Source organism: Cheilinus undulatus, linkage group 15 (genome assembly GCF_018320785.1).
Source record: "Cheilinus undulatus linkage group 15, ASM1832078v1, whole genome shotgun sequence".
Taxonomy (NCBI): domain Eukaryota; kingdom Metazoa; phylum Chordata; class Actinopteri; order Labriformes; family Labridae; genus Cheilinus; species Cheilinus undulatus.
In genome coordinates this window covers 42,986,093-42,999,530 of record NC_054879.1, presented here as the reverse complement: position 1 = coordinate 42,999,530, position 13,438 = coordinate 42,986,093, and the positions used below count along the sequence as shown (strand labels likewise).

The 13,438-nt window shown below is 38.7% G+C and overlaps 1 protein-coding gene across 4 annotated transcripts in view; it reads right to left on the bottom strand.

The window, feature by feature from the left end:
- Positions 1 to 1,283: 1,283 nt before the first annotated feature.
- Positions 1,284 to 13,438, bottom strand: part of ppp1r9ala (protein phosphatase 1 regulatory subunit 9A-like A) — a 32,416-nt gene continuing 20,261 nt past the window's right edge. Inside the window, exons 10-20 of one of the 4 annotated variants that reach the window (XM_041807009.1) lie at positions 11,568 to 11,664; positions 11,359 to 11,485; positions 11,033 to 11,184; positions 10,013 to 10,331; positions 9,869 to 9,926; positions 9,710 to 9,781; positions 7,365 to 7,563; positions 6,811 to 6,855; positions 5,883 to 5,999; positions 4,271 to 4,459; positions 1,284 to 2,417 (exon numbers count right to left, since the gene is read on the bottom strand). In XM_041807009.1, coding sequence (XP_041662943.1) covers positions 2,259 to 2,417; positions 4,271 to 4,459; positions 5,883 to 5,999; positions 6,811 to 6,855; positions 7,365 to 7,563; positions 9,710 to 9,781; positions 9,869 to 9,926; positions 10,013 to 10,331; positions 11,033 to 11,184; positions 11,359 to 11,485; positions 11,568 to 11,664 — 1,534 coding nt within the window. In that variant the 3' untranslated portion in view covers positions 1,284 to 2,258. The remainder of the gene's footprint in view (positions 2,418 to 4,270; positions 4,460 to 5,882; positions 6,000 to 6,810; positions 6,856 to 7,364; positions 7,564 to 9,709; positions 9,782 to 9,868; positions 9,927 to 10,012; positions 10,332 to 11,032; positions 11,185 to 11,358; positions 11,486 to 11,567; positions 11,665 to 13,438) is intronic. The other 3 variants (XM_041807011.1, XM_041807010.1, XM_041807012.1) reach the window with 3 other exon arrangements.

Genomic DNA, 13,438 nt, shown 5'->3' with positions numbered 1-13,438 from the left:
AGGTGTGCCTTCACTTAACTGGAGCGCTCATTCCCAACTGGTCTGACGTCAGGACCAACAACCTCCTCAACTACAAATCATGACCCAAATTTCTTAAATATTTCAATCACAACCAAATGTTTTTCATGACAAATGGGGCAGTTTGAACTTGAACTGCAACAAAGATGTGATTGAACAAAGAGATGGAAAAATATCCTCCAAAATAAAAGCACGTCATAGACTTTTTGCCACATTGTTTTCCAGGCACACATCCATGACTTACTGAAAATGGCTTTCAATTTTTGGGTCCCAACCCAACAGTTGAGAGCCAAGGCTCTGGAAGGGCTGATTTTAAACTTTGCAGTCTTAAGTTTGAAATGTGCGGTGACGAATGTTTGAAGTCAATGCTCACAGCATTTACTTGAAGGTGTTTAATTGCAATTATAGCAAGAGTGTTACAGTATTTATCCAAAAGGATGAATCATAGGAGGGCATGTGAATGCATTTTTTACAGCTGATCATGGATTTTCCACATTAATGTAAGACTTAAATAAACAGAGCTGAATTTACACACTGCTGTCATATAAAAGTGCTATAAAGATTAAAACTTATCCTCATTAAACTAAAATGTAGACTTCCTTATTGACGCAGGTCTCTGATATCCAGTGAGGCTGTGTTTCTAGGTAGTGTTCATTTTGAATAAGTACATTACGGAAGATAGAAAATAAACCAAACACGTGTATTATACTGTATCTACACTAAAATTAGCCACAGCCTCAAGAGCAGAAAATCATGAATCTACCGTGTCAGCAGGTTTGACATGAGACCAGCATTTAAACTTCGGTACAATATGAACAATAATCAAACAGCATCAATAACTGCTTTGATAAATCAATAATAACACAAAACCTAGGACCTCAAATTTGGGTAATTTCTCATTTTTAAGTATCAAAAATTGCAAGCAGACTCCTGCATGGTCAACAAAGACAAAAACAATGGTAACGTTTTGATGCTGAGATGTTGTTCGTGTATTTGTGCAGTAAAGATGGGCTGAGTTTGCTAGCAAATATTTTTTGGAGGATTCATGCCTTTATTAATCACCTGTTGTATGACAAAGATGTCTCGTTAGACCTTTAGTACTTTTTGATATTGATGATAATTGAGATATCAGATTGTGTAATTTTAAAACCTGGTATTGAAAAATATCAAACATCTCAACAATCTTAGTAAGCAGACATTTTCTTATGTCCTTAATGTCAATAATCTGTTAATAGTTTTGATAGTAAAGGAAACTGAAACAAACACAACGTGAGAATTAGTTTATTGATGCTGTATGTACCAAGAATGTCTTTCTGGTTGAAGATGCGAAAACACGATTTTCTTGCCGTCCAGCATGTCGTACTCTTTACAGGACATGGAGTCATGCTTAAGAAAAAGAAGAAGCACTTAAGTCTGGCTGTTAATATTTCATCTTTCAGCCTCACATTTCATACGTGGCGCTGTGCTCCTGACTCACACAAGTCCTTGTCGTAGGCGTGTCTTACAAACCTGTGAGGAGTGTGTGTAGCAGACCTGCATGCTGTGTGAATTCAATGTCCCGTCTCAGTGACGCACAGCCCGTGTCAGGGACAGAGAGAGCAGCATTTACATCGTCCCTATGTGATTTGTTTGTTGCTTTTCATTCAGCAAATCGACAGCGTGGCTATTCTACTTAGTAGAAATTAGATCATATAAAATGGACAATGGTCTTTAAGTATAAAAAAAAAAAAGATATGCAGTTAATAGGCACATGTATAAAACGTATTCATACATTTAAAACCTTGTGGCCCTTTGAAGCTTAAAAGACAAATATAGTGCTTTTATCTGACTGTACAATAACCGTTCCTCTAGCAAAAATATAAAATGCTGATAAAGCAGAATACATCTGACCTCCATAGGTAAACACGTGCATGATCTGCAAACTCTACACCTGATCTTAAACGGTCTTCTAGTAACAGCCTCTAGCTTTATAGTGGTAAAAATGTTAATTTTTGGTCACGTATCCAACTTTAAAACAACCAGTTAAAATAATATGAAATCTAGATAAATATTTGGAAGTGATGAAAAATGAGCTGCAGTTTGAACATAAATCACATCTGGCACCTCAGTCAGCCCAGGAACATCACTGACAGCCTCCATGTGTCAAAAACGTCATGGCAACAGAATAAGCCACGTTGCTCAGGCTTCTGTGAGCGATAAACTTCATGAGCTGCATCATTTAAAGTCGAGCTACGTCCTCCTCAGCAGACCGAGTCGGTACTGGCTGGCAGTTTCCCGCTGCGTCGACCCTCCTTCTCCTTCTTCTCTCTCTGTTTCTCCAGCTTCTCCTGCGCTTTACGCAGCTCCTTTAGCTTCTTCTTGATGGTTGAACGGTCGCTTTGACTCGACACACCGAGTGCCTGGAGGAGAAAGAGATTCAGTGAAATTCCAAGATTAAAATTAGTTCAAGTTTTCAGGTAAATCTCTGTTAGCATTTCTGCTTTAAAGAATAAATAAACTATAAAGCACAGGAGGAAGCAAAATTAAAGAACATAATAACATCAACAGCATAAAAGTAAAAAAGACAAAAAAACCTTTATATTTAGCATGAGACATTTCACTTCTTTTATACAGTAGGGCAAGGGTATCCAAACTATGGCTGGGGGGCCAAATGTGGCCCATGATCTGTTTTTGATTGGCCTGCAGTAAATTGAAAAAAATATATTGGAATATGGCCCACATTAGAAAATGAAGCTTTTGCTTGACTCTATTATACTTCTTTGTTTCAGCACAAGGCGGTGATAACATGCTAATTCTGTAAACAAACATTTTGACAAGAAGCATTTGTTGATGTGTTTTTTAATTTGTGACTAAACCAAGACGACACTGTAAATGGTAAAACATATTGGCAACCAAAATAAAAATATCTTAATTTATAATGCCCTAATTGATCACCACAGGAAACGGCAGCACCAATAGCATTCCAGGAGCATAGTCAGTGGTAGCCAACCAAGGCCCCCTGACATCTGATTGGCCTCCCCAAAAGGCCTTGAATTGATTCGCTATTTGCCTCATCAACCACTAACTACCGATATGAGGACTCACAATCACTACGAATGTCTTTACCTATATTAGACTGGTTTTACTAATTTAAATATCCTCAAGGTTTGGTATGCGAAAGCGGCCCCACCATTCCTATATATTTCTGTATGTGGCCCTGCAGTTGGGACACAACAGGGCTCATCTATCTTTTCCTCTTTCTGTCTGATCAGCTGCACAAATGCACAGATGACAGACCTGACTTAATGGGAGCGCAAAGGAAGATTGATAATGGACTGTTTGCTGCAAATAATAAAGTAATTTCCTTCAGAAATATCAGTAAATTTGTTTACATCGCATTTTTTATCAAGTGAATGCATTGCACCAAACACTGACATCACAGGGTAATTCATAAATAATCAGAGGTCAACAGGTAGTACTAATCATGTGAACAGTATTACACAACAACAAACAGGGAATCTTGACCATCTCTACAAACAGCCTAGTACAGATGAACATGTGAAACTAACCTTAAGAACTGAGAGGTTTTGTCTCTGCTAGCTTATAAACACAGAGTCTAAGATCAGCTGTAGTTCTAGTAAGAAGCTTTGACTTTATTCTCATTTCAACTTTTGTCTCAAAACTGTATCTGACTTTATTGTCAACATCTCAACTTTTTTCTGGACCCTTCATCTTTAAACTTGAAGTGCACTGCAATATTTTCCTTCACCCCTTGCCCTAATCCTCTCCTGTAGATCATCAACAATAAAAGTTTATGGATTTTTCTTATTATTTGATCAGCTGGCAGTTTCAGATCTAAATAATTCTCTGTTAAAGGCAGCTCTATTGGTTCCACTGTTCTAAACTAGCACCATGAATAGATGAATGTGTCAGTGTAGTAGAAATTTCTAAAACACAAAACACATGAAATATAAAGCCCTCTAGGCTCTTGTTTAATAAGAAATGCTCTAATTTCTTAAGTTTCACTCTTATTTATGTGTTTGAGTCATGACATGACAACACTCCCTCTCTCTCTAATAAAAGAGAGAATGGGAATTATTGAATCATCTACATCTTTATGTTTCCAAAGGAAAACCTCACCAGCCACAAGGTGGCAGTCAGAAGCTGGCAGAGCCAAACAAATGAAATCTGTTGAGTACTAAAGTATTACAGCACAAGGTCAGAGTTCATCGTTTTAAAATGGTAACACTAAGAGGAGGTTTGATTGTTCTACCTTTAACTTGTCACTGTCCAGATGTAAAAGCTGCTGGCCGTCCACTCCCTTGGCTGTGAACTCAGGTGTGTATTGGTCCATATTCATGCCCATCAACCAGTGACAGACCTGCTGATTGGTCCATTCCCACACAGGCCGGTTCTGCCACTGATACTCTTTACCTGAAGCTACTGGTTCATCATCCAGAGTCTACAGAGGACACAAACAACAAAAAAACATGTTAAAGTTGATAAGAAGACAAAATATTATTAATATCCTGGGAAAGTAACACTGAATCATGAAAGAATGATAACAGATAATATACTACTATTGTACTGAATCAAAACTAGGTAATTAATTTACAAAAACATTAATAATTAATATACTTAACTGAAATATTTAGCCATTTTATAGTAAATGTTAAAAAGATTTAAATGTGTATTTTCTTTTTCATGACATCAACTAAATTGTGGCTTTTATTTGTTTATCCAAAATTTATCAGCCTGATCCGCAAAAAATATAAAAGTGATTACTGTTAATAATTTTGGACTCCTTGCTCAATGTGCTAAGTTTCTGACAGGTGGTGAAATTCAGAAAAAATATTCTGTAAAAAAAAAGCTTAAATATTTACACAATTGTCTGATGTCAAAACTTTTTTTTTCCTTCATTCAATTTAATTGTGTTTTATTATTATTTTTTCAATTTTTGTTTATTTATTCATTTATTATATATCTTTATTTGGTGTGCTATTTATGAAAATGTGCCAAGGGCCAAGGACTTCACTGATTATTTATTATTATCATTATTATTGTGTTGTATACCTCCTTTTTGGCTCAGTTTGTTTTGTTTTTCTGAAAAAAAAAAAAAAAAGGGAACAGGAAGTCTTGTGGCCGAGTTGTGATAGGGAATGTTATGGCTCTGTTCTTAATAAAAAAATGGAAATTTAAAAAAAAAAAAAAAGCTTAAATAAATCTTAAATTAAATTCCTGGTGTACAATAATTTTTTTCATATTTGACACAATGGGTGGAGCAAAAGCCTAAAAAGCAGTACAAACAAGAGGACGGAGGGGGTAAAGGACCAGAAACAAAAGTAAAGACAACAACAGTAGATCTGTACAAAAATAAATACTTACACAGAGCAAAAAAGTACAAATGCCTCAAGCTGGCACAACAAATAAATAAATAAATTTGCAAGCATGACAACAAAATACCAAACCCATTCTCAGCTGCAGCTCTGTGTGCATCTGTATACTGTTTTACTAAGACTGAGACACTTGACACTAGCATTTGAAAAAAGAGCAGATGCTGAAACACCAGCGAGCGGACAGCAGGGCACTCAACATTTTTCTGTGGTCTGCCAAAGCTTGTAAAGAACATAAAGCACTGGTTGACATTTCTAACAGAGACGAGCTCTGAACATCACAGCCGACTAAAGAAAAGCTGAGCCACAACACTTGTTTTAACACAGCCTTGACACACACATGCAGCTCTGCTCTGCTCCTTCTGCATTCACTGTTTAATCTCAGCTATGGAAGCGGGGAGAGGCTCAAAGAGCATGCTTGAGAATGTCCCCTTTCAGCTGCATCAAGGCGTCCCACACGGCTTTTGTAACTGAAACAAGGAGAGCACTCACCTCGCTGGAAGAGAAGATTAAAGTGTGTGAGCGCCCAGACAGATTGGGTTCAGCGACTAACCCAGAGATGTCTGAACTGGGACTGGCAGGGTTAGAATCATCTATGACTGAAAAACTCTGGAACAAGTGGAAACAAGGAACGCATTTACTGAAGTAAACAACACCAAGGAGCAGCAAACAAAATAACAGACGTAAGGGATGAGTTAAACTTGAATTATTAGGATTAATGATAAAAACTGTTAATGCAGTGGCAGCAATCTTGGTCATTTATGTGAGCAGTGAATGACTTTTAATAGTCAACGTGAGCAAAAGACAAAAGATCAACTACTTACTACAGCAGTGACAAAACCAATCCACCACCAAACTACATCAACAACTCCTAATCTACAGCAACTACCACCACACTACCTCTACTGGTAGAAACAAGCACACACGTTTCAGGTATGAGGTTATGTTTCTGGTTTAGTCAAGTAAGCAGCAGAGAAAGTGATTCAATTGAATTAAGGCACTAATAACTGAATCATAAGAAAGTGAATATTTTTCTGAACTGCAGGCTGTTGCACCAGCATCTTGAAAGTTGCCATACATCCTAGAACAGGTTTAGGAATTAAAACAAGCTGCACAGCACAAGTTAGCTACAGTGTAGCAGTGATTGTTATGTGAAACACAAATCAAGCTTCTAATCAGCTGGTGCAATGAGCCTGCACAAACTACTTTAGGCTTCATCGTGTCATACAAGACAAATCTTTCTATTGTGTCTGTGAGTGATTAGTTATGACACCACATACCAACTACAAAAATTGAGAACATTTCAATACATAAGGCAGGATGTATTGAGGTGAGAAATGATTCATCTCAAACATATTTGTTAGTGCTCTACAGTGTCATCTAGAATCAAAGGTGAAGCAAAAATGTGTTTATACTGTACCAAATCTACTGATCGACTGAATAAAGAGGACCAGGAGAGATTTGTCTGTGTGAAGGAAACACGGTTCACAGATTAATGTCCAGGCAGGAAAGTGTTACAAATATTAGCCTGACATAAACAGCACTAAGAAAATAACTTTTCTTTAAGTGATCATATCTTCCCGCCGGGCTTGGTCTGTCTTGAACTCATTAAATGGCATCATGGGAGCTTTGGCCCAACCGCAGCCTGGATGTAAGTGCATTTCTCTGGATGCTTTTGATGTGTCACTACTTGCAAGCTCATTGAAAAGCCACCAGATCATCCCTGCTCTCTCTGAAGGCTTACATATGGATCCAGTTATGGTAGCTCATGTATGCTGAAGCTCATTTTTAGACCAAACCAAAAAAAGGCACGTGTCTGTAAGCAGCTTCCAATCATGGGTCTACTAGTTTTACTCTTACAGTGAGGATGACACAAGCCTGCACATTTGGTTTATCTGAATTCTATTCATACTATACAGAATAGGACAAACCTGTGGCTACTTTTACGCTCCGTTTTCAGCTTCACCAACATACCTTATTCCTGCGGTCTTGGCTTTGCTCGCTGCTGGTCTCAGTAGTGTATGGCAGACTGCTGTTAGAAGAGGAGGGATCTCTATCCCTGTCTCTCTCTTTGTCTCCAAACCAGGAGAAGGGCATACAGGTGGGGATGGAAGTCATGGAATCTGCAGGAGACAGGTTCCCTCCAGACTCCTCCAGTAACTCTGCTGATCCCCTAGACATTGGAGAAAAAGAGCAACACAACACTACAGATTACAAATGAGTCAGCTTATTGTAGGACAAGTTCCTTTAACAACGACTCAACAATAACCATTAGATAAATGTGGATATATGAAGATTTGTGAGCAAGAAAGTAGAAAGCTAAATATTAACATCCAAACAGAAGCACAGAATTCATCAGTACTGCCGTTGAAACCAACACAGAGTTAGTTGATGATATGTAGCATCTGCAGGAATGCTTTAAGAGTGACTAAACCATCACAACACCTTTTTAGACGAAGACATATGTATTATGGGGATTTAGCTGTACTGTTGATCAATTAAAGTCAAAATCTTTTCAATCATTTGTGTTAAAATTGTGCATAATGACTGTCCTCTACAGGACTGAACTGTCTGGTATAACTCTTCAACTGTATCTTGTACCATCTGTCGTCACCACAGAGCTCAACAGTTACAGTTAAATGAAAGTCGATAGTAAACTCCATTATGTCCTCTAAATCAGTGGTTCTCAAACTGTGGGACAGGACCCAGAGGTGGGTTGCAGAGCCGTTTTTAGTGGGTTGCATATAGGTGTCTGTAAAAAAAAAAGAATGGTGGTAAAAAGTCCTAAAGTCCTTAATGGACATGCATCGATACCTTCTGTTTTACCCTGTTTTACCATGAAATTGGGTACATTTAAATGTTTGGTCAATATTTCAACTAGTTTATCTCCCTTTCTTGAAATGAATAAGGCTACTTTTCTCATGATAATGGAGTAATTTCTCCAGATCTCTACAAAATTAGCAAAAATTTACACATAATGATGGGAAAGAGGGTGTAAAACTTATCAATTTTTTTCTGCCCATTTTTCATATCATGTACTTGGTCCAATCATGCTCAGAACGGCAACATATTAAATTAACAAAACATGTGTTCTTAAAATTTTGGGGGAAATTTGGGTCCTGATTGGTGGTAAGAGAGACTGGAGGGACCTGAGGCTAGACCAGTTGAGAACCACTGCTCTAAATTATCATATCTCTTCCATCCATTTTCCAATTTGAACCATCTTTATTAAAAAATGATCATTAAAGTCACTAGTTAGCAGTACCAACCAAAAATGAAAGGCATGCAAGATTTTTCGGTACACTGGGCCAGGGCCCAAAAAACACGGTTTATGAAACGTCAAATGTTATGGGACAAAGACATTTTTAGGCCGTAAATGCCCAAATTTGATCATCTTTGGCACATTTAATACCTCTATTTAATAGACATACACTGTTTCCACATTTATCATAATATAATTTAGCAGGACCGCTAAGTTGATTCTAAACAATGTGAAAAAAAAGATTAAAATTTAAAACATAAAAAAAGGATAAAAACACATCTTAGTCAAAGTGCCTTCTTAAATCTAAACGACCTTTTTCTAATAAAATAAAACTTAGTCCGACTTTTTATGGCCTTTAATTTCAAAAGTTCAATTTAAGACATTTTAATGCTTCTCAAGAACAGTGAGAGCCCTGGTCGTGGCTATACTTAGTTCGACTCAGCACTGTAGTCCAGTGCGTTGGGGATTCGCTTTTTCACCACAACCAAGCTACTCTTTGAGGGCGCATCGAGCTGATGGTGCAGCGTTTTGAGTTGATGTTGTTAAATAGCTGCGCTTCTGTAAGCACTGCTTTGTTCCACCACAGGAAGAAGCACCAACTGTTTCTCCAAAGTTTCTTCTTGTATTGCTTATCTGGGAGGTATTTCAAAGTATACTGCAGCATGTCTGCAAGGCATCCCTAAACTATGAAAAACCATTGAGACATCACCACAGCTTGCTTGGAGGCGGGGTGGCCGCACTTGGGGCCTGCTCCAGAGCAGGGCCATCATGGATGCGGCTCAGTGTAGCCCAGTACAGATGGAAAAGTAAATCAGCATGGCTTGGCTTGGATCGGCACAGTGGAAAAGCTCCAGATCACGTTTTACATGATAAGGGGATAGCATGAAAGAGGGAGTGGGAGTGTCCTATCCCCCCTCCCTTCCATGGCAGATGCACTACAGCTGAAACTCTGGGATTTAATGTTTAAAGATTCAAACTAGAGTTGCAAAAATGAAAAAAACTGAAATCTAACATGTCAACTTTAAGTTTGTTAATTAAGAATAAAAATATAACATACCTGCTGTCCAGTGATGCTCTCATTGCTTCCTTATCATGTTTTTTTCCTTTTCCACCAGACTTTCGCAGCCCCCTGATGATAAACAAATATTTGTAGTTAGTAAATGGAGAAATTGTGCTCACAGGGAAATACATGATAGCGATGACTACTGAGGCTCACCCAAAGTCTGGAAATCTTCTCTTAGGTTTCCCTGCTGATGAAGCTTCATTTAGCTCCTCTGAAATCAAACATTAATAACAAGGTTCAGTAATAATGCAGCAGAGAGCCTCCGTGCTGAAGCCATCACGTTTTGGTCTTGCATACCTTTGAGCTCTTTGCCCTTGCCTTTGGACTCCCTCTTCTTGACATTGCGCATGAACTGAGAGGGAGAGTGTGGTGATGAGGTGTCTTTTGGAGGGGACAGAGAGGGGCTCCCGCTGCTTTCAACACTGTCTCCCAGTGAGTGAGACAAAGACGGGCTGCTGGACAGCTCTGTTTTACTCTTGGATACATCTCTTGTCTCTCCTGGATCATCTTTCTGTCCATTCCCAGGATAGCAGACAGGCACTGGGAGGGATAGAGCCTCCTGGATAGACCTCCTCCTCCTGGGAGATTCCTGCTCCTCCTCGTCTTCTTCAGTTTCCTGTGGGGACAAAGCTAATTATTTATGAGGACAATCCACGGAAGAGGAGACGGACACTATTTATAAAACATAAAAGCTCTGATCTTCAGTTCTGATTAACTCAGTCTGGTACGCACTAACTGTATAACAGCCACTTATATCATTCTATCAAGCTCAAAGTATACCTATTGGTGCAAAAGCAACATTTTTAAGGATCATTATAGACGTTAATGAGTCAGAAGTTCCTGTTTTATAATACAGACATATTTTTTTTTCATTTTATTGTAAAGGAAAGAGACACTTCGGAACAATCCCTGTTTTGTGTTAAGAACAGCTGTGAGTAATTCAGATTTTTTTCCAAGGGAAACTAAGGCTTCAGCTGCACAACAGCAGGTCACACAGTGCTAATTCTATTTGCTGAAAGATCTGAGTTTTCTATACTTTTCCATTAAACATGACAAGAAGACAGCTGAGCAACAGCAGCAGTGAGGGTCAAACTGCCAACTACATTCCCTGCATAAAATCCCTCCTTGTTTGACGTGACAGGTCAGCTCATATCTTCAAAGTTAAACATTACTCAAGTTAACAGCTGCTCTGTTTCCTCTTCAGAAGAGAGGCATAGACTGTCACCTTTTAATTGATCTGGGATCACTTTTTAAGCATAAACCTGCTTAAGTGTTTCAGTTTCATACTTTAACTGTGGCCTCAGTATCCTGGCTGACCTGAGAGTAACTTGAAGTCACAGCAAGGCTCTCTTTCAGTTTGTTCCGAGAAGGGGGCTGACGTTTGGCTTTCTGAGCCAGCAGGCCCTTTGCTCTGTGTGCACTGGTGTCCAAGCGCTCAGTCTCAGGGACCAAGTCACTCCAGTCTTGCTCTGCAAAAGAGAAAAACAAAAATAATCATCACATACCAACCACCATTTTAATCATTAACAAGGGTCACTGGAGCTGATGATGTGGACTTGTAAATGTTTAACAGATGATACTATCCAAGTATGATATTTTTGTTTCCGCTATCAAATCAATTTCATTCTGGTGACTCCTTGTACCTAGCAGTGAGTCAACAGATTGTGAGTTGTTGACTGAGTCTGTGACGCTTAACGTCCCATCTGTTGCAGAGTCCTGACCACTCTGAGGCTCCGCACCCGAGGCTCCACTGGACTCCAGAACAGCTATCTGTGGACAACACTAAAGGTTCATTGCAATGTTTGTGTTATTGTGTATTCTTGAAGACTGTGGCCTAAGAGCTGGAGGTTACCCTGTTCTGCAAGCTCTCCAGCTGCTCCATGTACCACTTCTCCTTTTCATCAAGTGTCTTTTTCAGCTCCTCCTCTTTCTTCACAAAGTCGATCTCTCTGAGGAGGAAACAAGGAAAAGCAGTGAACCATCAGTCATTCATCTTGAACATATGTTCTGCTCTAGGTTCGAATCTGGTTCTACAGGATGAGCTAAATAACATTTAAATCAGATTATTGAATGATGTAGATTAAGTTGATTTAGTCATTCAGGACTGAACAGTTACTACTCATCCTGATAAACCACCTAGTAACTACTTAAGATCCTAGATCAGTGTCTCTAAACTAGGGGTGCGCAGTATATGCGGTAGACGGTATATATGATATAAATTTGGCCTACAGTAGAGATTTGGACTCTACCGACCAATCGCGATAATGCTTGTTAATGACGTCATCGTATCTGCCTCAGTGTGAGTTAGCAGGCAAAAACAAGTGTTTTTTCCTCTCAAAGTCCGACGGCTGTGCCGCAACTAAGTCAGTGTGCTGTCTCTGTCAGCCTGCCTGGGCCTGTAACACAAGCTAAGTGCTGCTTTGGCTGGTTCCAGAGCCTAGTGCTGCAGCTCTTCCTCTTACAACAGCTTAAACAAAAAGTCTATTTTAACTTATGACTTTCTTTTCTAAGTCCACAGTGAGTCAAAGATACAGGCTGCGATGTTAAATGAGGTCAGAAAAGCTGCTGTAAACTAGTCGTGTTCCCCGGTACGGCAGCCAAAGCTAAGCTAACTATGCTAAACACAATACTTCCGTCAAGCTCTTCAAAATAAAAGTACACGGCTGTTATTTTTCTGAAACGCTTTTATTGTGAACGCCTTCACTGGGAAATATGTTCAAGTCATTAGCAGCTTCACACACCTCATCAGGTTAGAGATGAAATGTCAAACTTGGAGTGCAATTAGACAGAAGTAAACCTAGAGAAACTTAAAAAAATAAACATGTTTTCTGTGTTCCTATACTTAGAAATAAATTGAGTATGCCATAAAAGGTTTGTTTTAAGGGGAGAAGGGGGTTAATAACACTTGAATTTGGATTAAAAAGCATTATCTCTTTTTAATTTTGTAATACCGTGATATAATAACGTTATTGTCAAAGGCAAGAAAAATACCGTGATATGATTTTTAGGCCATATCGCCCAGGCCTATTCTCAACCCTTCTCAACCAAAGAGCCAAAGTGATGAAAAATACCTTTGCAGGAGCCACAAACAAATTGGTGAAAAGTGGAGAAAAATGATCAAAAAGTGGCAAAAAATGGGTGAAAAGAGGCAAAATAAGCATTTAATGGCAAAAACTTGGTAAAAAGTGACAAAAAATGGGAGAGAAGAGAGAGAGAGAAAAAAGAGTTATAGATGGCAAAAATCATCCAAAAGTTACAAAAATGAGGCCAAAATGAGTGAAAAGTGAATCAAATTGGCAAAAAGCAGCAGAGTGGCATGAGGCATAAAACTTGTGAAAAGGGTAAAACAGGATAAAGTGGCAAAAATTGGTAGAAAGTGGCAAAAAGGGCAAAACACAGCAAACATGGTTTAAAAGTGGCAAAATGGGGCAAAAAAATGCAAATAAGGGCAACAGAAGTATACAGACAAAAAAAGAAGGTTGACAATTAAGTTTGACAATTAAAGTTTACTGTATAAGTGTGGAAAACAAACTGATTAATGCGACTTGGTTTTCTGGGGGAATAATATTCAAATTGAGACATAAAAGAGCCACAAATCACCACAAAAGAGCCACATGTGGCTCCAGAGCCAAGCGTTGAGTATCATTGTCCTAGATCCTTTTTGCCTGACAGGATATTCAAATCTATAGACTCTGGATTCCTTTTCCATGCTTTAGTGTCTTG